The following is a 24,749-nucleotide window of genomic DNA, read 5'->3' on the forward strand; positions in this document are numbered from 1 at the left end:
GAGGCATGGAGTCAGGATTCAAATTAGCCTCAGAAAAAGCATCATCCACAATGTCAAGAACAGGAGGGATAGCCAAAGGCCTATGTTGAGGAAGAAGAAGGAATTCTCTAAGCCTCTTCTTGGAAGCAGAATAATCCTGACCTTCCCAATGAAAATGTTCCCTCATCTCATGTAAGGTTTCCCCAAAAGAAAAATCTTCAGGCGGAGAGGCAGAGGGCAAGGAGTCCTCAGCATCCAAATCCTCATAAGGAGGAAAAGAATATTCCTGATCAGAGGAAGAGACAGAAGATATAGAAGCCTGGTCAGAGGAATCCATAGGAACATCCTGTCGAGGCCTTTTCTCAGGGGGGGGGGGGTGAGAACCCCTAATCATAGTAAGCAAATCTTCAGCCATCCTTAACAATTGCTTCTGTGTCCGGGGAGTAGATTCAGAAGGAGCTTTGGACTTAACAGGAGTCTTTGTCTTTGCCTTTGAAATAGTGATGTGAGTAGGCCTGAATACCCCCTCAGAAGCCGGTACCTGCACAGCGGTTCCGGACCCATCTGAGGGAACGACGTCTGAAGGTCCTGCAGCACATAAAATAGAAGGCCTTGATGGCTCCCCATGGGAGTCCGTATCGGCCATCGATTCAGAAGTGGCAGACGACAGGGGCTGCAAAAGCACCTCACTGACGACAGCCGAACCGGACGCTGGCTCCAGCTGCAACGAGTCCTGTTTGGACCTCGGAGGCCTGTCCTTGTCTTTGCGCTTCTTTTGAATTCTGGTAGCATCCGATGACATTCTGTAATTGAAGCGTCTGCCAAAGTAATTCAGAGCCCAGTCGTACCTGCGTTTGATAGTACGAGAATTGAACCTGGCACAGAACCGACAACAAGAAACGTCGTGGTCAGGGCCTAAGCAAGGTAGACAGTAAGAGTGGAAATCTTTATGAGGTATTTGTTTCCCACACGTAATACAATTATTAACTTTTTCTGACATCGGAGGAACAAGAAAAAGATTCCCCAATGGGGTACTTAGCTTTGAGAAGAGAAGTAAGAACTTCAGACCGACAACAACCAAAAACACTGTTCGAAAATCGCCAACCAATGACTTGCGAGCTGCTTTCCACCGCACGGCAAGAAAGACTGGAGAAGATGGCGTCGGCTGAGGGCTATGTACCAGAGCGTACTGACGTCAGGGTACTGGCTTGTACAGCCGACGCCGGACCCAGACTTTGGGATTCTGGCCGACCTCGGGCTGCCTGCCGGCAGGAGCACCCTACAGTTATGACTGCAACAGTGAAACACGATGAACATCCCAGAACCTCCACCCTGACCAATATCTGTAGAATCCCTCTAGAACCCTTTGAAATAATCAACTGCAATTTCCACTCAACATCTAGAGCAATTGCCTGCAAAGTCTCACAGGATTTGTGAAAAGACAGATTCATGCCAGCCTCCGATGGGGTTGTGGCAGAGGAATCCAGTGTAGACATTGAATAACATACACAGCTATTATCCGCTTCGAGAGGAATATATGGTGGAGGCTGAACAGCTAAAGAAACTGTCAGAATTCCTGGTCACTGTCTTACCTAGCAGGACTATTGCAGGGTTAAAGGATTCTGCCATGGTAACCTGGGCTACCTGTTTAAGCTGTCTTCCCTGGCCATTATCTTGAAAACTAATGGATTCTGAGTGTCTTAGGCACAAATGCCATAGAGATACTACAAAAGGTATAGTCATGGGAAGCACCCAAAGAAAACACAGTTTGTGTTAATCCTTATTGGGAATCTACCTCCCACACTGACATTTTCCCTTCTTGGAGGACATGAACTCTAGGTAGCAAAATATAAGACCAAGAAAAAAAATGGCAACTAATTTGTGGCAGAGTATTCAGTAAATCAACAGAGCAGTCAGACCAACTAGCAGTAATGGCGTTCAAACTGATGGCAAAGAAACTGAAGGCAGTTGCGTCTGTACATCCCATTCATGCCCTATGTTCTGTGCAGGAGCATAAATATGAAATATGGTGCATACAAGATCATTAGGCTTTTGTATACTGGCCGAGCATCAGGCTGGCCTAGGTGGCAGATCCCTTCTGTTTACGATACTGCAATGGTGATATACGACATCCAGAGGTACCTCCACAGAGAGAGGGGATTCTGATGGCAAGATAGACACTAGACAGAAAATCTTTTCCATTGGACATATATGATTTTCTGGTAGTGGGTTTCCTGGCCTCCTGCAGAACCCAGGTGCCTTAAAGAAAGCAAAACTCTATCAACCACAAAGTCAATTTAAAAGTAAACTGTTGAAAATGGATAAGAGATCCCTTGTCGTGTGTGAGAAAATCCACCCAGTGAGGTAACTTGTGGTGACTCCCCCTGGCTAAGTGATAAAGAAAGGGGAAACCAGTGCTGTATTGGCCAAAGGGAGTCACCAGCAAGATTTTGGGAAAGCCCTGTCATATCTTGTGTAGAACCTGTGGTAACGGGGGGGGGGGGGGGGTATGTAGAAACATTCCCTTCAGAGGAAAAGAGACTGCATCCAATTTCCAAGTCAGAGGATCAGAGGACATGGAACTCTGGAGAAGAATACAGGAAGTTGTTCAGGGTGAGGCAAAAAGCTCTACCTGAGGAATACCCCATCGATAGACACGGACTATGTCCAGGAACATATCTCTGTTAAGCACCCATTCATGAGCCAATGTTCTCGACCTACTCAAGAGAGTCGTGCTCTGAAAAAATGTAAACCATCTGAAATGTCACTAGCTTGATAGTTAGATCCCAGACTTGAAGAGTTAATCTGCAAATAAGACAGAACCTCATATCCTCCTGCTTGCCGATGCACCACATCACAGTGGTATTGGCTGTGAAGATTTTGATGGGGCTGAGATGTAAAAGAAGGTTCCACAGCCAGAAGCAAGGTTCTCATCTCTTTTATGTTGATATGGTCTGACTTCTGAGGAGGAGGCCAGAGACCCTTGACCTTTATGGGGCCACAAGAAGCTTCCTATGTTTGAGACATCCATGAACAGTTCCTGAGAAAGAATTGGAGCCTGGAAAGCAATCCCTGGATTGAGAGGGAGTTGATGAATCTACTACTGAAGCACGAGTTTGAGACAAGGAAGAAAAGGAACAGGAAACTCTGGCGGATGTTAATGTTACAGCCCCACTGATATGAAGTATCACTGAAATTTCCTCATGTGGAGTCTGGAGAGAGTAATAATAGGAATAGTGTAGGTCATAAATCCCATAAATCTGAGAAATTCCCTGGCCATTTGAGAGGACAGAGGTAAAACAGACTGGAAAAGGTTGTCAGGGACAGAACCTTGGGATCAGGAAGAGACGCCAGCATGGGAATACTCTGAAGCTTGCTCTGAAAAAAACATGATCCTGGGAAGGACTCAGAACTCATTTCTTTTTGAGATGTACAGTGAACTCCAGAGTTTGTAAAAGGCAAGTGGTAAATTGGAGATCCTGTAACAGACTGCTGGGAGAAGCAGCTTGAATGAGCAGGTTTGATGAATATCTTTGGGGCAGTAGGAAAGGGCAAAGTAGAGAACTGAAAATGCAAGGAAGAAACTGAGCAATGAAAAAAAATTACTAAAGAAAAGATGAATGGTGACATTAAGGTACACATCCTTGAAGTCTAAGGAAACTAAAAAGGCCTGGGGAAGAAGAGGAGGATGAAGCAAAGTCTGAAGAGAACATCCAGAAAGAAGAAACCTTGAAAAAGGCGTTGAGACGAAAAAGATCCACAATTGCTCTCCATGTACCCTCCTTCTCAGAAACCAACAAAAACATTCTGGAGTAAAACCTCTTTCCCACCTGAGTGGGTGGAAGAAGCTAAACAGTGCCCTGATCCTAAAAGGACTGCAGAACCTCTGGGAATGAGGGATCTGTTCTAGAGAAGTTTATGGAATGCCTGATAAGGGGTTGGAGGGATTTCCATACCATGAAATACATCTGACGAATAATATACAGCACCCAAGAGTCTGAAGTGATCTGATGTCAATTTAGACAATAAATAAAAAGGCAGAGAGAGAAGCGGACCTGGCCGAGGGTAAGGGAAGGTGAAACATCAAATGGCAACAGGCTTGTCCTGAAAATAAGTTTTCAGAGATGGAGGAGACTGAGTCTAAGTAGACTTAGCATGAGGAATGTGCCTAGATCCCTTCTTACCTATAGGAGGAGGGTGAGTCTGCCTATGAACAAAGGCAGACTTAGAAGGGTAAATCCTCTGGATTTGGGGATGGGGTGGCTGTAGGAAGTGCTGAAACTAAAAAGGCACTGGTCGTGATGGTCATTATAAGGAATCTGCCGCATGCACTGACATTTCCCTTCCTGGATGGCATGAACACAAATATAAGACTATTGAAAAAAGGAAAGAAACACCCCAAAAGGGCAATTACATGAAAGAAACCTCAACAGGGAACTTATCTGAAAGTGGCTTGGTAACAACCACAGCAAAAGGGTGTTCAGGCTGACATTTGATAATGTCGTTCAGACTGGCAGCAAAGAAGTTCCAAGTGTTTGCATCCATATATCACCTTTATGCGCAATGCCTTCAGCTTGGAGCATTTGTGTGACATATGGCACCTAATAAGACCTAAAGGCTTTGGTACACCTGTCTGGGCATTGGGCTATGCTTGACAGGAGATCCCTTATGTAAAGAATAGTGCAACAGTGATATAGAATGACATCTATTTCCTGTTGTCAAATAACTGCATAATAATCATGACAAAAACAGATGATGTGTACTTGATCTATCCATACTCTAAACATTGATCAAGACAATTTCAACATCTCATCTCAAATAATACAGCTATTAAATTGGGCAACAAGTGCACTGCAGTTTTTATAGTGCTATTCAGTAAATGTACTATTATAAATGTGATCAATGATAAACTGCCCCAGTATAAATATTCATATTATCCAACTATTCATTATCTAAGCCAGCAAAACGTATAACAGTACACAGTGGTCTGAAGTATTTTGCATGCATGTGATATATTACTTCTCATTCAAAATGGACTCACTCATGTGGTTATATATAAAAAGGTGCAAATCCACTAATTTACCCCAACTACTACAATTTTGTACCCTACTCTAACTCCATTCCAAAATTTGCCAATACAGAAATACTTCTCTCTTTCTTTAAGGTAAGCAATGCAACAACTTACGTATTACTGTTTTGTACATCCCTCTGGCCAAACATTCTTATACTAGATTTCTTATCCTGGATGTCCAACACAATTACCACCAAAACTATTATCTTAGGTGATGTTAATATCGACTAGCAGAATTTAACCTCAGACTTCCCAACAATCAGCTTAAGCCACTTTGTTTTTTCTGAACTTAGCTCATCCCCAATTTGAGATGATAAACATACCAGCCATGGTTCCAACCCTGACTGGATTTTTGGATCAGACCCTAATAAATTTATAACTGGCACTCTTCCCCAGCACTAACTAACCACATGCCAGCAATTTTCCATATATCTAAAGATCATTATTACAAGATGATCCACAACCTATCACATTTCAAACTTTTTTCATTAACATACCAAAACCTATAAACTGCTCTGCCTTAAAAAAATCTACTTCCAGATTGTGCAGTAAACTACTTTAATGCAACATTCTTAGATACCCTCAAAAGTAGAGCCCTCCTTCATAGAAAGAAAGAGATAAACTAACCATGCCATACGGTTATCAAAACTAAGCAAACTAATGCCTGACAAAGATAAAGAACAAAACTAATAATTACAAACTTTTAGTATCTGCATCATCAGGTCAATACCAAATAAATTAAGACAAAAAACAAATCTATACTCTTCTTCAAAACTAGAATAAAAATAACCCCAAACAATTCACGTAGTTCACTTCTTAATCCAGGTTCCAATCATGACCACACTCCTCATTCCAATAAACTTCCACTTCAAACTGTCACCATATTTAATATTTTATTGACTCCATTGCCAATATAACCACAAATATTAGCCACTTAATCCCCTCCGCACCTCTAAACTCTCAAAACACTAATTCTACTACACCCATCTTTCCAACTAATACTACTAATTTTAACCGTCTTCTCCTTTAACTGACACCACTCAAACTACATCCATAAACTGTCTAAATTTCTCTCTACAAAATATGCCAATCAATGTAATAAAAACTTCTACATAAACAAACCCAGCACTTTCTCTGCAGACAACCTCCCAGTGGAATATTTAAAACTTGCTGCTGAAGCTATAGCATATCCTGTTTAATCACTGAATATGTTCCGGCAATCTGGAAACAGTCATTTATTACTCCCCTATCTTGTCCTACAAACTACTAGAAAAATGTATCCATGAACAACTTCTACAAAATCTTCACCTAACATTAATTCAGCATGGTTCTCACCCAGCACACAACACAACTGCTTTACCTTCTTTCACAGAAACTGTCAACAATGCCAGGGATTCTAACTGTCTGATAACTATTTCTAGACCTATCAAAAGCATTTGATATTGTTTCACATTCAAAACTTTTACATCGTCTAGCCTAGGTTGCTCCCCCTCCTCAGCCCATTGGTTAGCCAGCTATCTATCCAACAGCCAGTAATCTGTAAAATGGATGGTTCTCTCTCATCATACCTACCAAATGTCACTGGAATTCCACAAAGCCCTATTACTGGCCCTCTCATGTTCAGTATCAGTGATCTCTACCTCTACATTTAATCCCATCTGGATCCCTTATACAATATGCTGATTCAGCAATCACCTGCTCTTCTAACAGTCTCATCCACCTACAACAGATAATGCAAAGAAGGTTTCTTTTCTATTGAACTATGGCTCAGTAATTCATGTGTGTAACTCAACCCCCAAAAAATAAATTATTCCTCTTTACCCATAAAACACTCATTCTAGATAAAACCAAGTTAAAGATCATTTCTTGGAATAACACGGAAATCAGAGTATCTCCCATCCCAAACTCTTAGGTGTAACAATAGATAATCTTAAATTTGATCTTTAGACACAGAACAATATCACCTGCTACCCTTACAAACCTCGATACCTCCAAGAAATCAAAACTGGAACCATACTATAAAAGGATGCAAAATTTGCAACAAATGCAACATTTTACAGCAATCACTGTAGCATCCTTCACACATTTAAATGGCTTGAAGTTCTACAATATCTTAATTACTTATAGTTCTTAACTGCCCATAAAACTGTATATAATCCCAATAAATGCCCTGCTACACATTCCATAATCCACAGCTATCTTCACAGGAGACCTCCAAAGATCATAGACTAAACAACTTCTTTCAGTACACAAACCTACTAAAGTAGCAGGTCATAGCCTGTACTCCCACTTGGTAGCCAAAATACAGAACACCCTACCTATAAACATCAGAACCGACCTTAACCTTCCAGCTTTCAAACATGCACTACAAATACATCTTACTAAATCTAGGAATTGCTACTGTTCTAAATTTGGCTGTAAAGTCTTACTACAGAACCCCATCATATAATTTCAACCTTTAGTTGAAAAAATTGCTCTACCCCTCTCTTTCTCTGCTCTCTTGCTTCGAATATATATCTGCTTTTCTGCCCAAATAAACCAGTCTAGTGCATATACGTATGTATTTGGGAATTTAGCCTTTTGTTCTATGTAATATATCTAGCAATGAAAGATTACGCTAAGATTATTGTATCCAATGTTTGGGCTTACTTCTTAGGGTTTTAGTATCATGATATGTGCTACTTCAGTTAATAGCGCATGGTCTATCTAAACGCGACTACGTGTTCTGAAAGTATTTTCTGGGCCTTCTTCACTGATACAATTACCTGGGTTTGATAAGCGATTAATTGTACTTGAACCTGTTTGTGCAGACATTTAATGTGCCCTGCCTAACGTGTTTTTCACACAATCATATAGTCCCCATGTACAGTTGTTGTGCATACTATTTGCTAAGAAACAACTGGTGCTATGAGTATGTTAGTGTCTGGACCTACCTCAACTGCATAATGTTCAAATGTTAAATTATGTGTTTAGCCTTTAACTGTATTTGTCCTATAAGCTCGCCTCTACTTTCCCACTTGATATTACATACCTGCACTGTTAATTACTATCTTTAACACAATTTTCCTACCCCTCTTTATCACTCTGCCTCTGCTCTCTCTTATCTGTTAGTACCCTGCCTTTGCCCTCTCTTACCTACTACCCCTTTACCAATATCTCCATCCTTTGCTACCCTGTTCTTTTGCCTTTAATCTTCCATCTTCTAATTCACTGTCTGTCCTTTCATTATTTAATACTGCCTTGTCCTTTATTACAGCGAAGAGTTACCCTGCCTTAAATGAATCACCCTCTAATGGCTTCATAAACTACTCCTCCATTCCTGGACTACAAACTAGCCCAGAGGTCTCGCCAGTTAAGTCCCTCCTGCCGGGTGAAAATATCAGACTCTGCCTCGCCTGCAGTGTAGGTGACTGCATATGATTCTGTCTTGTTAACCTTGTAATAGCCTTGTTTACTCACTGTAAAGGCAAGCACACTTGCGGACTGACTGCTCTGAGGTCGTCTTTTTCCCCGTATCCATTACTCATTCTATCCCTAACTCTATACCCACCTTTGCAATTCCCCCTCTAAATCCACTAGATGGCAGTATAAACCCATCCTAGTTTTTCTATAATTTCGCATCCCCGCTTGTTACTAAAACTAAACCTCACTCCATCCCCTCATAATTGCGCGGCTCTCTCTGTAGTGCATAAACACCTCACTCTATCCCTGTTACTTAAAGTTACCCCTTGTCTGCTCTATATATCCTCATTCAACCCTATTGCATACAAATAAAATGTGAAAGGCTAACACTACCTTTTTTCTCTCCCACCCCAATAAAGCAGATAAAGTAAGAATTTATCAGTAAACTCAATCGTTAAATATATCCCCCCAACAGTCCCCCTTTATGCATAATAAGTTACACGTTCTCCTTGAACACTACTAACTTTCCTGCCATTTACTTATAAAACATGCAGTATCCTTTCTACTGGATTGTTTTCTTTTAATACTCTACCTCCTCTAGTGGGGCTAGCCCGCTACGCTCGGGCTCTCTCCGCTCCCCTACCATACCCCCACTCCCAACCACCCCCATTTACATTACATTTATACCTATCCTTGCCACACCCACTCCCAAACTACCAATCACAACCACCCACCTCCCACTTATCCAATATACTCCTCTAAACCTAACCCCGCCTTTTCTTAGCAGGCCAAATCACTCTAACAGACTATCTAATCGCCTCTTATCTTACCATACACCTCCCAGCCTAACCCCTCCTCATATTACCATACCTAGCCCACCCTCATCTTACCTCTCAACCTAACCCCTCCCTTCCTCTGAAACCCCAGTCATCCTGTCTCTCTAATCCACTCCCTCCACCACACCCCTCCTCCCTACACATACACCCATCACTATCCCTAGACACTATATTCTCACTCTGCTTCTTCCTGCTAGCATATAGACTACACCACCTCTAACTCCTACAGCCCCTATCTTTACACTCTACAGTCACTTACACTCTTCCTATCTCTCCTACATCCCTTATCTTCACAATCTACAGTCATTTATACTCTTCCTCACTCTTCCCAGCATCTTACTCCCTACATATCCTTGTCATGTCTCACGCACCAAACATCATCTATCTCATCCTTACACTCTACCTCTATCTCCTTCTACAACTCTCATAATTTCACACAACTTCTCTCTCCCCCTCCCTCCCACACCATATCTGCCCATACATATACCTTACCAAGCTACACCACTATCTCCCCCAGTCTGTACCAAACAAATCCTATTTTATAAAAGAAATGTATTCTACTCTCCACTCACCAGAACTCTTCTTACCAACTATTCCATAAATACCTAAAAAATACAAAAAATAAGCCCCTTCCAAGTAACCTCAATTCACTGCAACTTGGCTATCTGTGGGGATATACACCCCAATCCAGGCCCTTCCTCCCCTTCTCACAACTCACATACCAGCACTAAAACACTAAAAATTATTACTGTTAATCTTCAGAGTATTAAGAATAAAATTCCCCTCCTACATGGTTGGCTAGGCCAGCACAATCCTGACTGCACTGCCATCACTGAAACATGGCTCAAGCCAAATATCAAAGATTCTGAAATCTTACCTCCAAATTATTCCTTTCTCAGGAAAGACAGACTCCACAAAAAAGGTGGAGGCATTGCCCTATTATTCCCAAGTATCTATACAGTCATCCCATTCACTAAACCAATCCCCTCTTTCTCGTCTGTGGAGCTACTAGTTACATTCCTCAAACTTAACCACAAAAGCCTCTGCATCAAAGTAATATACATCCCCCCGGAAACAACAGTACTATTCTAGAAGACATTCTAGCCTGGACAAGCCTTAATATTCAAAATGAAACTATAATTATAGGTGACTAATATAAACTGGTTAGATGCTACCAATAATAATCCCTCCACAAACATTAACCTGTACACATACTCTCAACTAATTTCAGATATCACTAGACCAAATAAAAACACAAAGGATCTATCCTAGTTTCTGACCCTGACAAGATCTCTTCCTCAGGCATTCTCCCTGATAGTATCAGTGATCACTCTCCAGTATACATTATACACAAGCCGACCTCTACAACTAACTCCCATCAATACAGATATTGCAGAGATCTGTCCTACTTCTCCCAGCACACCCTCAATGATATCCTACAGAGCATAAACTGGAACCCACTTAAAATTCTTCCACTCAACGATGCTGTTGAATTCTTTAATTCCACATTCCTCTCAACCCTAAACTCTCTTGCTCCCCTAAGGCTTAAGAGAGTTAAATCTAAACATGCACGCTGGCTTACAAAGGACACAAAGCAAGTCATGCCCTCTAGAGACAAAGCTTGGGAAACCTGGCATAAAAATAAAACCCCCTCCAACTTAATGTCATACAAACAGCTTCGTAACCAGGCTAAATGCTTAGTAGTCAAAGACAAAAAAAGAGTACATGCAATCTATTCAAGATCAGCACAAACACAACCCAAAAAATACTGGGGAGCAATTAATTCCTTACTCCATCCAGGTACCAACAGTACCCCCCTGCCCAAATCCAGATAAATCTCCCTCCAAGTGAGCTTCACTCTTCAATGCATATTTCATTGACACTATCACCAATCTAACCACTACCTTCCCACCCATCAACCCTAACATACTGGGCCCTTCGTCAGCCCCACATACCTCAAATTCTGCACCTATCATCTCATTAACACCCATTTCCACATCCACCATTCTGAAACTACTTCATAAACTAAAACTTTGTACTAATGCCCCTGATAACTTACCTTCAGAATACCTCCAACTAGCAGCCCCTTCCATTGCTTACCCTATCAGCATACTCATGAACAGGTCCATTCAAGAATCCAAGGTACCAGATATCTGGAAAAAATCATTTATTCCTCTACAGAAAGGAGGTAATAAAACATACATCTCAAACTTCCGTCCTATTGTCATTCTTTCCCCAATCTCAAAAATTTTAGAGAAGTGCATCCACACACAGCTCATAAATTATCTAACTAAATCTCAACTGCCCTCCCCCACTCAACATGGCTTTAGGCCTGGACACAGCACCAACACTGCCCTCATCGCCTTCTTAGACAAAGTAAACAGAACTCATGACTCTGGCTCCTTAGTATCTGCTCTCTTTCTTGACCTATCAAAGGCTTTTGATACCATATCTCACACTCTTCTGCTCAACAAACTCTCTAATCTCACTCTATCTTCCTCCACAATACTCTGGTTCACAAACTATCTCAACAACTGACAACAATCCTCCCAATGGATACACTCTTTCTCCCCTTTCATCACTACCAACACTGGTGTTCCCCAAGGTTCGATCTTTGGTCCCCTCCTATTTAGCATATTGGTCAACAATTTTCATCAAACCCTTACTCATAGTTCAGTCATACAATACACGGACGATTAAACTATCATCTCCACCTCTAAATCCCACACCAAATTACAGCAACTTATCCAAGAGGCATTCACTTCTACTGAACACTGGATGTCCCATAATCACCTTGCCCTTAAACCCAACAAAACAAAACTGCTATTATTCACTCCCACCAAAGCTACCCCCATTGATACATCTCTCTTTATAATTACATCAAGTAACAATACTATCCTATAAGTCGTTCCTAGTACCAAATTACTAGGTGTCATTGATGACAAACTAACCTTTGACCTGCATATCTATAACAACATTAAAAAAAAACATCAAACGCTAGGTGCCCTATTTCATAAATAACTATTTCATTAGTCTCACTGCAAAAAAGGCCCTTGCCTCATCCTACCTACTTTGCTTTATGGCGCTCCCATGTTTACCAACCTACACTCTTCCATAAAAAATAAGCTTCACTCCTGTTATAATAAAATAGCAAAAGTTGCCACTAATTCCAGATACTTGACCCACCATTGCTCCTCACTGCACAAACTAAACTGGCTAGAATTCCACCAGCACCTTACTTACCTTCAACTAACTACAGCACAAACTAGTCTACCAACCTGAACACTACCCCTCCCTCTCATCCATACTGACCAGTTACCAGCCCAATCGCCACCTCAGGTCTGAAAACAAAATGTTGCTGTCCGTAGACAAACCCAAACTCTCAGCTGGCCAAATGCTGTACTCCTATGCTGTCACTAAATTATGGAATAATCTTCCCCCTTCTTTCAGATCAACCCACAAGTCTGCATCTTTTAAAAAAACTCTAAAATTACATCTAGTCTCTAACTGGCTATGTACCTGTACCCCACAAGATAATCTTAACACATAAGTTCCTCTATTTAACCTCTCTCAGCTTCTTACTCTATATTCCTTCTTACTCGTTTTACTACAGTTCTCTCCCCTCTCCTAACCTGGTTCACTTGCATTTTCTCCCAGTACTCTCTAACCCTCCACTTTTGCATCATATTTTCTCTCTTATATATATATATATACACACACACCATCGAGTTCCCTTCATATGAACAAAAGTACATATGAACGAAACCTGGAAGAGTGGGACCAGATGTTCAAAACTTCAGAAAATCGAAACCCCAGAAGTGCGAAATTCAAAATCCCAACATTACGGGATTGTGTTTAGCGCTTCTGGTGTTCCAGTGCCCGTATGTATGTGTAAGTGTCTATTTGAGGGGTAGTGGTGTGTGTAAGTGTGTGTTGTGAGTGTGGTGTGTGTTTGTGATGGAATGGAATGTGTGGGTGTGAGTGTGCCTTGTGTGTCTGTGCGATCTCGGAATTAGAATAATAAAGAAGGGGGGTGGCCCCTGCCTATACGCTTTGTAGTATTGTGTGTTAGATACTTCGGTGTTGTGTGTGTTTGTGATGTCTGTGTTAGTGTTTTGTGGTTTTGGGTTTCGTTGTTGTGAATGTTCGTTGTTGTGGGGTTTCGTTGATGTGGTCTCGTTGTTTGGGGTTTCGGTGAAGTGGGATTTCGTTGTAATGAAGTAGATCCATACCATCATATCCTTTCTACTCACATACTTCTATCTTACTCCAACCATCATACTCCTGTCTCCTGCCTTCTTTTCCTCCCACTTAATAGTTCTTGTTACTGTCTGCTTTATCTATGTATCAATAGCTGCTTTAATCTATTATCAGCTCTAGGCTTACTTGTATGTAAAAATCTATCATTTATCCATGTATCTACAATATATGACTAGTTTTAATTTTAAATGAATGTAATACTTTGGAGCTGTGTGATTTAATTTTAAATGTATGCAATACTGTGGAGCTTTTCTCCCCAGGCCTCCACTGAAAACGGGCTCCCCTAGGCCCAGTGGACTTTCCTAGTCAACAAATGCAATAAATAAATGTATGCCACTGTCACCTCTCAGCTTTCTCCTTAGATTCTTTCACCACTTTCCTAAATCTTGTCCTCTCTTTCTCCCACCTCCTCAACCCAGTCTTTCTCCTTCACACAACCTTATGTTTATTCTCTTTCATCTTACTCTCTCTGCCAATAACCTTGGACAATTTTAAACCTATAACACTCACTCAATCATGTTAAATGTAATTTTAAGTGTATATCTATTACTGCTAATTTTCTCAATAACATATGTATCCCTATCTATGCCTATAGAATTTCAAATTTAATAATATTGTAATTAATTTGTGTGTGAGAATTTTGCTTGGTGGTTTTGTCCCTGGGCATCCGCTGAAAATGGATACCCTGGACCCAGTCAGACTTTCTTGGTAAGCAAATGTAAATAAATAAAATAAAATAACTGCATACACCATATCTGGGTTGTACAGTATATGGGAAAATGTCCAAGTTCTATAAAACTATATGAAAATTATGTAATCTGTGTCATGAAGAGTTTTGTATACCCTGCACCATAATTGAAAAGGGTCTTTCTACCCTCCAAACAATTCATTTCACAAATATTTTAATAAAGATAATGGAAGTGTCCAAGCTCTGCTGCTTCTAGCAGCCACAATTTATTACCAGCTATTTTTTCCATTTGTATAACGATGCCATCAAGTTCTTTTAGCAGTCCATATCACCCTTTAATTATGTAATGTAGTGTTCAGCTTCTTGTAACCACTTGTTACACTCAAGTAATAATATTTTTATTTATAGATTTAGTAATTTACTCAACTTTGCTGTACTTTTGGAAAATATATTTTTACCAAAAGTTATCATCTGCTCCATTTTTCAAAATGTTAATTTGCAGTAGCAATTTTCATGTAAAATACAGTCAAGTGGCCACTAGCAATCATTCCAGAAAAACGCTAAACCTCAGAGAAAGAGAATATGCCAAAGATTACAATCAGCAAAACCGACAGCTGTACAGATGCTAAGCAACTTGAGAGGATATTTAGCAGTGAACCGACTAGTAATTGTATAGCACAAGGCAGTAGCACTGTATAGACTAGTGAGTGCACAGCACAGAGCAGTCCCACTGACATCTATAGATGTTAGGCTAGCTGAATGCTAATAAACATACAGAAAAATATATTAAATGTATATGGATCGAACAGTGACAATGGTAGGGATATGGCAGGTTAAAAACAGCAAGTGTGGCACATGGCCATAGGTGCAGTTTGTATGGACATCACGGATCTCAAAGGAAGTAGTCACATATGACACTGAAAGGAGACAGACCTATGACAGTCCAGTGCGGTGTGGCTTGGTATAGGAGGGATTATATACAGTATTCTTTTTTTTTAATTTCTACTCAGTACAGAGAAGAGGTCAGATATTCTGCTGGCTTTCACAGTATTTGTTTAACAGGACATCCTGACAAGGTTAGTTGCTGCATCCTGATCAAAGGACACAGTGCCTGAAAAAAGAAATTTCTGGCTTGTGTATACAACCAGAATATCCTAATTTTATAACTGCAGTTTCCATGCATATTTGATTGAAATCAAAGAGGGGAGTAACCCTCTGAAAACAGCTGATAGGTAGACTTAACAGTTGTACAGTTACAAATTACATAAGATTACCTTAAACTGACATCAGTCTGTACTCCATCAGCCTTATTTTCTATTGCTTTCTGGAATGACATTAGTGTGTTTTCTGGTGCCATCTAAAATAGTAACAAAAAGGTTAATACTTTGTGACCTCTGTTTTACTTTATTCCACTAATACTCTCAGTCTCATACAATGTTAAATAAATCTGCGCGCTTTTTAAACTTGTTCTGCCTTTTCCTATCTATTAATGTAAATAAATCTGTCCTAACAGATCCTTAATAAAGTTTCATTCATTTAATAAAAATGACTGCATCATAAGCACTGGCTTATGGTTTCAGTACTTTCATAACAGCTGGTGGTTATCATCCCAAAAGAAAAAGTATGCATGCAAATAAAAGTTGCAGACCATGGTTAATCTACAGGGATAGGTGGACCTTTTCCATTTCTGCTGTTGGCAATACAAGTTCAACTCAAGTACACTTGTATAAGATACATGTCACACCAGTAGACCTTCAAGGACAGGGAAGGTTAACAACAAATCAGCATCTGGTCTACATTCCTTACACTTTTGTCTTTCTTTGACCACTTTCAGCAGCTGTGCTCTTATTCCTGTGAAATTCAGCTCTTGTCTTGTGCCAGGATTCTATGAAATGGAACCTCAGTTGCTACACAAGAGACTCGTACTTAGCTACATTCTCAGAAGCGTTTGTTTTCCAGACAATTTTGGTCCTGACAGAGAAGAGTTTTGTAATAAACAATTGTCCTTGTACAACAAAGTATTATAACTACTCAAACAGTAAATGATAGCCTACTATTCTCACCTGTAAACCTATGAACCTAACTGCCCTGGAGGATCAGTTTAAGCATAGCCAATAACCCAAGATCAGAATCAAACCATGTATCTTGAGTCTATTATGTAAAGACCTTAACCATTATAACAAACCAACCACCTCTACTTTTTAGTATTTATGTACAAATAACTGAGGGAAGAGACAGAGGACGGGTAGATTAATTATTACTGTGACTTATCCTTAAAGCTCTATCATTATGATAAGTACCATATGCAACTGTACTATCTACTTTGAGGAGGGGACATTGAACAACAAATCACAATGCTGGGATAAATCTACAGGCAGTGTTCATATCCTAATGGGAGGACAACTGCTAAAGGTTTTCTGCAGGACAGTCAGGTCTATATCAGTTCATTGAAGGTTCATTTCCATGAGCCTTCTTTCATCAATCCTAATACAGCAACAGTTCACATCGGCAAACGTTCACTTCAACAAATGACTTACTCAGGGGAAAAAATGAGTTGCCTAGTATTCTGACCATCACACAAAGCACAATATTTCAAAACCACTCGCCCACCACACCTCCCTAACTATATATAGCAACTCTGAGATTGCACTACAGTGGGGAAAATGGCAAATTTCTTACGATGGCCAACTTGTTCCTTTCCCTGGGTATGTAGTTCATTGAAGTGAACATTCACTGTATTAAGGTCAATTAATGAAGGCTCATGAAAATGAACCTTTGACAAAGTGCTATAGACCTGCACAGCTATGCCAATGGCTATCTACCCTCTGGATTTAAGTGAGGACAGTAGTCCATGCAGCAGCTTATAATATATCTTGTGCAGACACATCTGAAATACACTTACCACCTAGCACAATGGGCTCATACTGTGCCTTGGGGAGATTTATTATATCTATCATAGCAAAAAGCATTAGAGTGGACAAACCAAACTGACTGTCCTTCCTTTTTGAAAAAGTCACATAATTGATCAGTTCTGAATTTTTGAATTCTTGGAGTACAGATTTTGTGTTTTCCATGTATATACAGCAAAAAAGAGGTGTTGCCCTTTTTATGGTAGTCAGGATAAAATACTAGCTACCGAGCTGACTAGTTCAAAGGAACTGTTGCAACAACCTTTGGCATAAAAGATGTATTTATTTTTAGTAACAACTTTTCATTATGAAAGACTAAACAAAATTGCTATACAAGGTTTTGCAGTTCTAAAAAATCTTTTGTTATAGTGATGGCAGCAAAAAGTGTATTCAAAGAACAATATTCTACTTTTACTGAATCTGCAGGTTCACACAGAGATGCAATTAATTTCTCATTTTTTTGATCTGCAAAAGGTACTGGGTTCTGTTTATCATACCATGCTAGTTGTACATCAAAAACAATACCTTTTTACACTGTTGCTCTAAAATGGTTCTCCAGCTGTATAAGGACTAGATCATTCCAAGTCAAATTCATAAACTGAATAGTCTTCCATATGTTTTAAGTCTGAAGTATTTAAGGATCAATGCTTTGTCCAAATTCTGTACTATTTAAAAATACCTTTACTGAATTATCACTTGTGACATAGGCAAACTTACATTTATACACAAGTAAACAAACCATATAAACAAGTTCATATTTACAAACATCACATACATTCTTCTCTACAATACAATTAATATATTTCATACATTTTTCAATTCCTGACCTTTCTTGAACCTCATTCCTCCTCCAAAACATTTTTCTGTGTGTATTGTTCCCACAGTTCCCATGCTATTCTATGTAATTTGCTCCTAAACTTTTCTAAATATCCCACTTCCTGTTCTATTAGCTCTGTTACAATATTCACTACTTTAAGTATGGTTAGTTTAGACTTTGATTTCCATTTTCTAGAATATCATTTTTTGGCACCCACCAGAATTCAGATTCTGTACTCCAGCTTAAAAAGATCATGTCCTTAGTTACACTCATTTACTTGCCCAGTATTCCTGAGAATGGACTCTTTAGGGAATTTTTAAAATCTGGCAGCTCAATTCATATGCTCCTAGGTGCCTCTTTCTTCCCCATCACACCCCCAGCATTTGTCTCTACTTGAGGGAATATTCGTTGGAGTCTGTTTGATGTATAAAAGTACCTATATAAGCACTTCATGAAAACATCCTAAACCTTCTATATTTTGTTGCATATTTGGGAGCTATAGATACACCATTCTATTGTTTCTTTGTGAGTTGCTTATCTAAACTCTCTTCCCAAACTTTTCTGACTTCATCTGACTGATTCCTATAATTATTTTGCAATATTTTGTACACCTACCATTTTTAACAGCTGCTGATTTAAATTCAGCTAAAAACTCAAACCAGTGCATGTCTTTCACTAAGGATTCCATTATCTCTTTCTCTTTGCCTAAACTCTTACATCTATCCCTACCAGGATGGGCAGCCTCTAGCCTGCAGTCCTAATATCTTCTTGGGCACTTTCCATTCTACTACCTTTCCCTCTCTAATTATTTCAGTAAATTTCAGCCATCTCTTGCCTATTCTCTGTAATCCCTAATTGCAGTCATCCCTATCAGCAGAATCTCCTTTCTCCATTCCTGTGTTGGCTTAGTTCTCTGAATATTTGCTGCTACAGATCCCAATCTCTCTATTTATTGAATTTCCCCCTATTCTAATCATCCCTTTCCATTCTGAATTATAGCTTTCCGCGTGTGTTGTGTAAGAGCCTTAATTGTGTAAAATATCCATTCAAATTAGATAATCCTAAACCACCTTGCTCTGTTGAAGGATCAGCTTATTCCACTTGACTCTTGCCCTCTTCCTCTCCCAGATAAAATCCTTCAATATTTTAATTACAATCTACAACTTCTCCTCTGGTTGATAAAAGCTGCTTTGCCTGACCTGTGTAGAAAACTAAAGGGACTAAACATATTTTATTAAATTTGTTATCCACATTCACAGGCAACAGCTTGTATTTTTTGCTTAGCCTCTTCCCACATATCCTTAGCTGCCATAATAGAATAGTTTTTAACCCATACTCCTAAATTCCTCATTTTATAATGCCCCCATAAATATGGGTATTGCTAAACCAATTCATGTGTAGGTACATTGTTTACATCTATATCCTTTTATCTTCATTAATTTTATATCCCTAAAAACATGGAACTTTCTCAAAATATTCCACAACAGTGGGAAGACCTTTTCTGCTTTTATCAGGTACAAAATAATGTATTCTGCAAATAGTCAGCTTTTCTTGATTACCATACCAATTATACCCTTGAATGAGTGTCCCTTATTTTCTTTACCATTGGCTCTAAATATAACATAAATAATAAAGGTGAAAAAGGACACTCCTGCTTGATTCCTTTGTTCAGACACAACTTATCAGAGAGGAACCCTCCCAGTTCGATTTTTGCTTTAGATACCAAATATACCTTCCTAACTAACCTTATTATTGTATCAGAGCATACAAATGCTTCCATTGCCCTAATCATATAATCCCTGCTTAATCTGTCAAATGCTTTCTCTGCATCAAGACCTGCCAACAGTGGCATTTTCTTACATTTTGCTTCCCTCTGAGTCATCACTGTTCTATTAATGTTGTCAAATGTTTGCCTCCCCTCCACAAAACCACACTGATCTATTTATTTCTATTTTGGCAATACCTTTGACATTCTTTTAGCCATTATAGACACAAACACTATAATCATGGTTTAAAACTGAAATGGACCTATATGAAGCTGATCTGATGGTTCTTTACTATCTTTAGGCATTAAAAGCACCACAGCTTTTATTCCAGGATACTAGTGGTTACCCTCATTTTAAAATACTTTAAAAATACTTCCAGATCTTCATCATTTTATTCCCTCCTAGCTTAGAAACTTCCCCAGGAATATTATCTACTCCTAGAGACTTTGTTACACATCACCGTTTATTTAATATTCTCCTACCTTAACTGTTAATTGTTGAGTTTCATCTACCTCTAACCTTGGCATACTTCAGTCTTCCATAAATCTTTTCATTTGTGCCATTTCTTGATTTTCTCATTTCTCTGCTTTATACAAATTTTCATAAAATTATGAAATACCTCTACAGGATCTCTGGTTATTTTTCTTGTCATAGATTCACTAAGATTGGCAACAACCCTTTCTACTTTCTATTGCCCAAGACATTGTGCTAAATGTTTTTGTGCTTAGGAGATATTACCAAAAATAGTTTCTTAACAGCAGTCTTTCTAAACTTATGCACATCATCTCTCTCTAGCATTCTGCAGTAACCCCTCTTCTTGTTCTGTGAAAATCTCCTTATTCAGCAATACTTTAACTTTTGTCAGCCCCTCTAAATTATTAGACAGCTACAAACCCATACCTTATCTAACCGAAAGGTGAGGTTATCCATGCTAAGATACATGTTATTGCCCATGTTCCTACTTACACTAATTGCTATGTTTATCTGTATTCCCCTCCCAGATGTGAAAAATAACACGCATGCTTTCAGAAAACACTAACTTTTAGCTTTGAAGAAACCAGTGCTTTGTTTTTTTTTTATTGCCCTATAATCAGCTTGTTTCCATGGAAACATTTAAGAAAGTGAAGCCCTCAGCTACAGGCTTCTAATGACAAGCTGAAACATTTACTGCTAAAGGACAGTGTTTCATTGTATTCAATTATACTATTTACCTATTCCAGCTTAAAATTTATTAGATTAAGCCAAGGGTCTTAATACAGACTTTCACCTAAGCAAAAGTAAGATAAAATGTTTCAACTATACATATATTTTATGATCTGTGAACTTTTCACCCCATCACCCACCTCAACAACCAAAGATTACAGGCTATTAACTTAAACATGCTTTGGTCTAGCCTTTTTTATTTTTTTTTTTGCATTGTAATGCCTACATTTCTTAACATTAAAAAGAAAGACGGTATCTGTTCACTTCAGCATGTACAATAACTAAAATTGGTTTATTATAAAACATGCAATCTATATCACAAAAGGTTTTATAGACTCACTGTTAAGAGAAATTGTTTTTCTTACTTACCCTTTTCCTTCTTCTATGCTTCCCCTTAGTGTCCTATCAATCACTAATGACGTGAAGTAATACCTTTCAGTTTCCCACAAGTTTAACAAAGTCAGCAAAAGTCCATTCTTTCCATTTTTTCTTGTACAGCCATATTTCACAAATGAAACTGATGCTTTGTAATCAATTCCTGTAATGTCCCCTGTCTTTCAAGTATTTTCCTTTGGAATACTGGAAAAGGTTGCATTGCAAAGTTTCTCCGTGTGCTTTTTTTTAAAGAAACCTAAGAAGCAGAGTTGTCTCCTGCTTGAAGGCTCACTTTATGTTCGACAAATTTTGTATTTTGTCCTTAGCATCCTTCTGCATCAAAAATGAATGATTCTACAGGAAAAAATATTCTGAAGACAGCAGCAGTTTGAATCTCACAATTGCCTCTTGACATTTCCTGATTGCTGGGATAAATGTGTTTCTCTTCTGCCTGGTGCACATCTGGTTGGGCTTATGAATGCCCTAGGGCAGATAGCCTAGCATGGACCTATGAATAATCATTTTTGCAAACACTCTACTGCCTCCAACTTTTAATACTTCGCCCTTTTGCCAGTTTTGTCAGAATCAACATTTTTAGAAGGTAGGATTGCATCTTTACTAATATAGGTCTTGGCTGCTTTCTCCTGGCCGGGTTTGGAGCATACATGCAATGTGCCCTTTCAATTAACAGATCCTGCTTTGTAATACCAGTCCAGTTGCTTATTTGTGACTTCAGAATATGAATAGAGTCTGTTCCTTCTAATTTATCTGGTACAACATTATTTCAGATTTTCCCTATGTGCCCTCTCCTTTTATTCTAACATTTTTTTATTTGAAAATCTCATCTTAAGCAGTTTCATACTCAGCCAGCCTTTTCTTCATTTCAACCTCTAATTTTTGCAGTTTTATCAGCTCATCTGAATTTGTTAAAAAGCTTCTTCCATTTTTTCAGGCTTTTGTCATTTCAGTTGATAAACCCCTTCAGCATTTTGCTTATTTTAATCAGCTCTCAGCATACTTGACATTTTTCCTCTAAACTGCTGGAAGCCATTTCTTACACCAAAGCTTTAGCTTGAACTGCTTTTTGTTGAACAGATGTAGGATTCTTCACAGTCAGTGTTTTATATTCATCTTTTTTGGTTGATTTTCTTTCAGGGACTCTTAGCTTCTTCATTTCCGGCATCCAGGCAGTGTATTTACTGGCCAGTATCTGAAGTTAAGCTGCTGGTCAATGTACAGCCATCTTGGAAAGTCCCCAGTTCTGTATTATTATTCCTATTACTGTTAATTCTCTTCTTTGTGACCTTCATTACATTAACACCACCTTAGCAAATGGTTTACATTCAAATGGAGGTAAATCACAAAATAAGCTGGAAAAGTTAGATCAGTGGTGGGTCAAGCATTGTTTACAGATGCTGAAGTGAGGAACAGGTTACTCCTTTAAGTAAAAAAAGTACAATCAGTATAATCACAGGACAGGCTAACACAGATACAGATGTATAAGCTGCTGTAGGGTTAGCTTTAGCCAGATCCAAAGTCAGACAGGAGATTTTGATACTTTAAAACTGACTACATATCCTTTCTTGGATGTTAAATAACATGATTTTCTTCAGCAAAAGGGATAAAACCAGATAACTTACATTAAGATATTTAGCAGCCTTCTTGGGTGACTCTTCTGTATCAACTATCAAACTTCATTTTATCTTGTTACTTTTCAGACTTCTTTCAGATGAAGCAGTGGTGCAGCGGTTGCATTGCTGCCTCACAGCAAGAGGTTCTTCTGTTCATTCTCAACTGGGGTGCCTTTTGTGTGGAGTCTGCATATCCTCCCTGTGTCCATATGTGTTTCCTCTGGGTGCTCCAGTTTCCTCCCACATTTCAAAGATATGTGTCTGGAGTGTTTCTCCCTGGGCCTCCGCTGAAAATTGGCTTTGTTACAAGTCAGAAATTCCCAGTAAGCAAATGTTTAATAAATAATAAATTCTTTCTATCCATTTTGCATAAAGTAAAAATTAGCTGTTGTATAAATACTTTAAGGGAAAGTCAACTGCACACCCCTGTGGCACTTCAGTATGCATTAGTATTTTAGAAATCCTCTAAAAAGTGATAGTGAGTGACATGAAACATTATACAGATGAGATTACACTATGAACTGAAGAAAGCACCTAACAATGATGACTATATACAAGTGTCTCATACACCAACCAGAGTTATACGGAGTGCTGGAGTGAGACTGATGAAAACAAGGTTTGGGAAGTCAGCTCTGGTCATCCATAGTTATAAAGCCTAATGATGGCTCACATGACCTGCTGGCATGAGGATGACTAGCTTGCCCATCCTAGGATAGACAGGAATGCTTCAGGTCTGCAGAGTACCATGATCTCTCAGAGAATGGGCAGCAAATGCAGACGTGACCCATGGATGTGCCCTTGGCTCACAAAGCTGATGCTTGGCAGTAGACTTCACTGCAACTTCATGAAAGTGTGCACTCACATAGGGAAAGTACAGCAGCTTCCATGGGGACATGGGTCACACACACATGGAGGGACTAGGGCCATAATTACAATGCCCTCTGTCAGGATGCTGGCAAGGGCACCATCAAGCATTATCTACCTGATTAACAACTCTTCCATTCTGATGTTGCTTCCAAACTGAGGACACCTAGTATGGGCAGCAAACAAGCTCAATACTTCTAGAGAAGTCTTGATTGTCAAGTAGGCATGGTGACAACATAAACAGAAAAAATACAAGTGCTCACAAAAGAAGGAAGCACGACATAAGTAAACTCAAAAATTACAATTTATTGCTGCAATATGAGCCCTCAAAATAAGTTCAGTTATGAAAATGTAAAGCCAATGCTGGATGGCTTTCCTGGGAGTGAGGGGTGATTAGACATGCAATGCATTCTATTAAGCCTATAAAGAAATATTCACAGGGTAGGCTATGTGCACTCCAAGGCCAATAAGAGAAATGTACCATTGGACATTCAAGGTACCCATGCATCTGGCATCAGTGCATGTCAGGCAATTAGGGAATCTGTAGCAGGAAAAATAAATGTCACCAAACTGCTTCTTTCACACCTGTGGCAGTTGTGATCTTTCTCAAAAAGTAGTGTGAATATCTGACAGCAGATGCTGGAAACCAACTATGAGTGAGCCATTCGGACAGACATATTAAATTACAATGCAATATCAAACATCAGACAGCAAAAGTAGCATAACAGATGAAGCCTGACAGTATTAGTGTAGGTGTTCCATGGAATGAACATGTCAGCTGCATTAGATGACTTCTGGACATGGGTGAAAACTAAGATACTACCACAGATCACTTTACACTTCAGAACATGCATAGTTATTTGTATGTAAATAGCTGTGTCGAAAACAAATGGCAGGGACTAGAATATCATATTTACTCCACTGGGGAATCAGCCAATAAGCAAATGC

The 24,749-nt window shown here is 39.2% G+C and overlaps 1 protein-coding gene across 2 annotated transcripts in view; it reads right to left on the reverse strand.

Annotated features, from left to right (window-relative positions):
- Positions 1-24,749, reverse strand: part of GDPD5 (glycerophosphodiester phosphodiesterase domain containing 5) — a 1,733,766-nt gene that overhangs the window by 319,654 nt on the left and 1,389,363 nt on the right. For both annotated transcript variants that reach the window (XM_044071140.1, XM_044071141.1), the window contains one exon: positions 15,511-15,593. In XM_044071140.1, the coding sequence (XP_043927075.1) occupies positions 15,511-15,593 (83 nt within the window). The remainder of the gene's footprint in view (positions 1-15,510; positions 15,594-24,749) is intronic.

Source organism: Protopterus annectens, chromosome 5.part0 (assembly GCF_019279795.1).
Source record: "Protopterus annectens isolate FY-2018-M chromosome 5.part0, PAN1.0, whole genome shotgun sequence".
Classification (NCBI taxonomy): Eukaryota; Metazoa; Chordata; order Ceratodontiformes; family Protopteridae; genus Protopterus; species Protopterus annectens.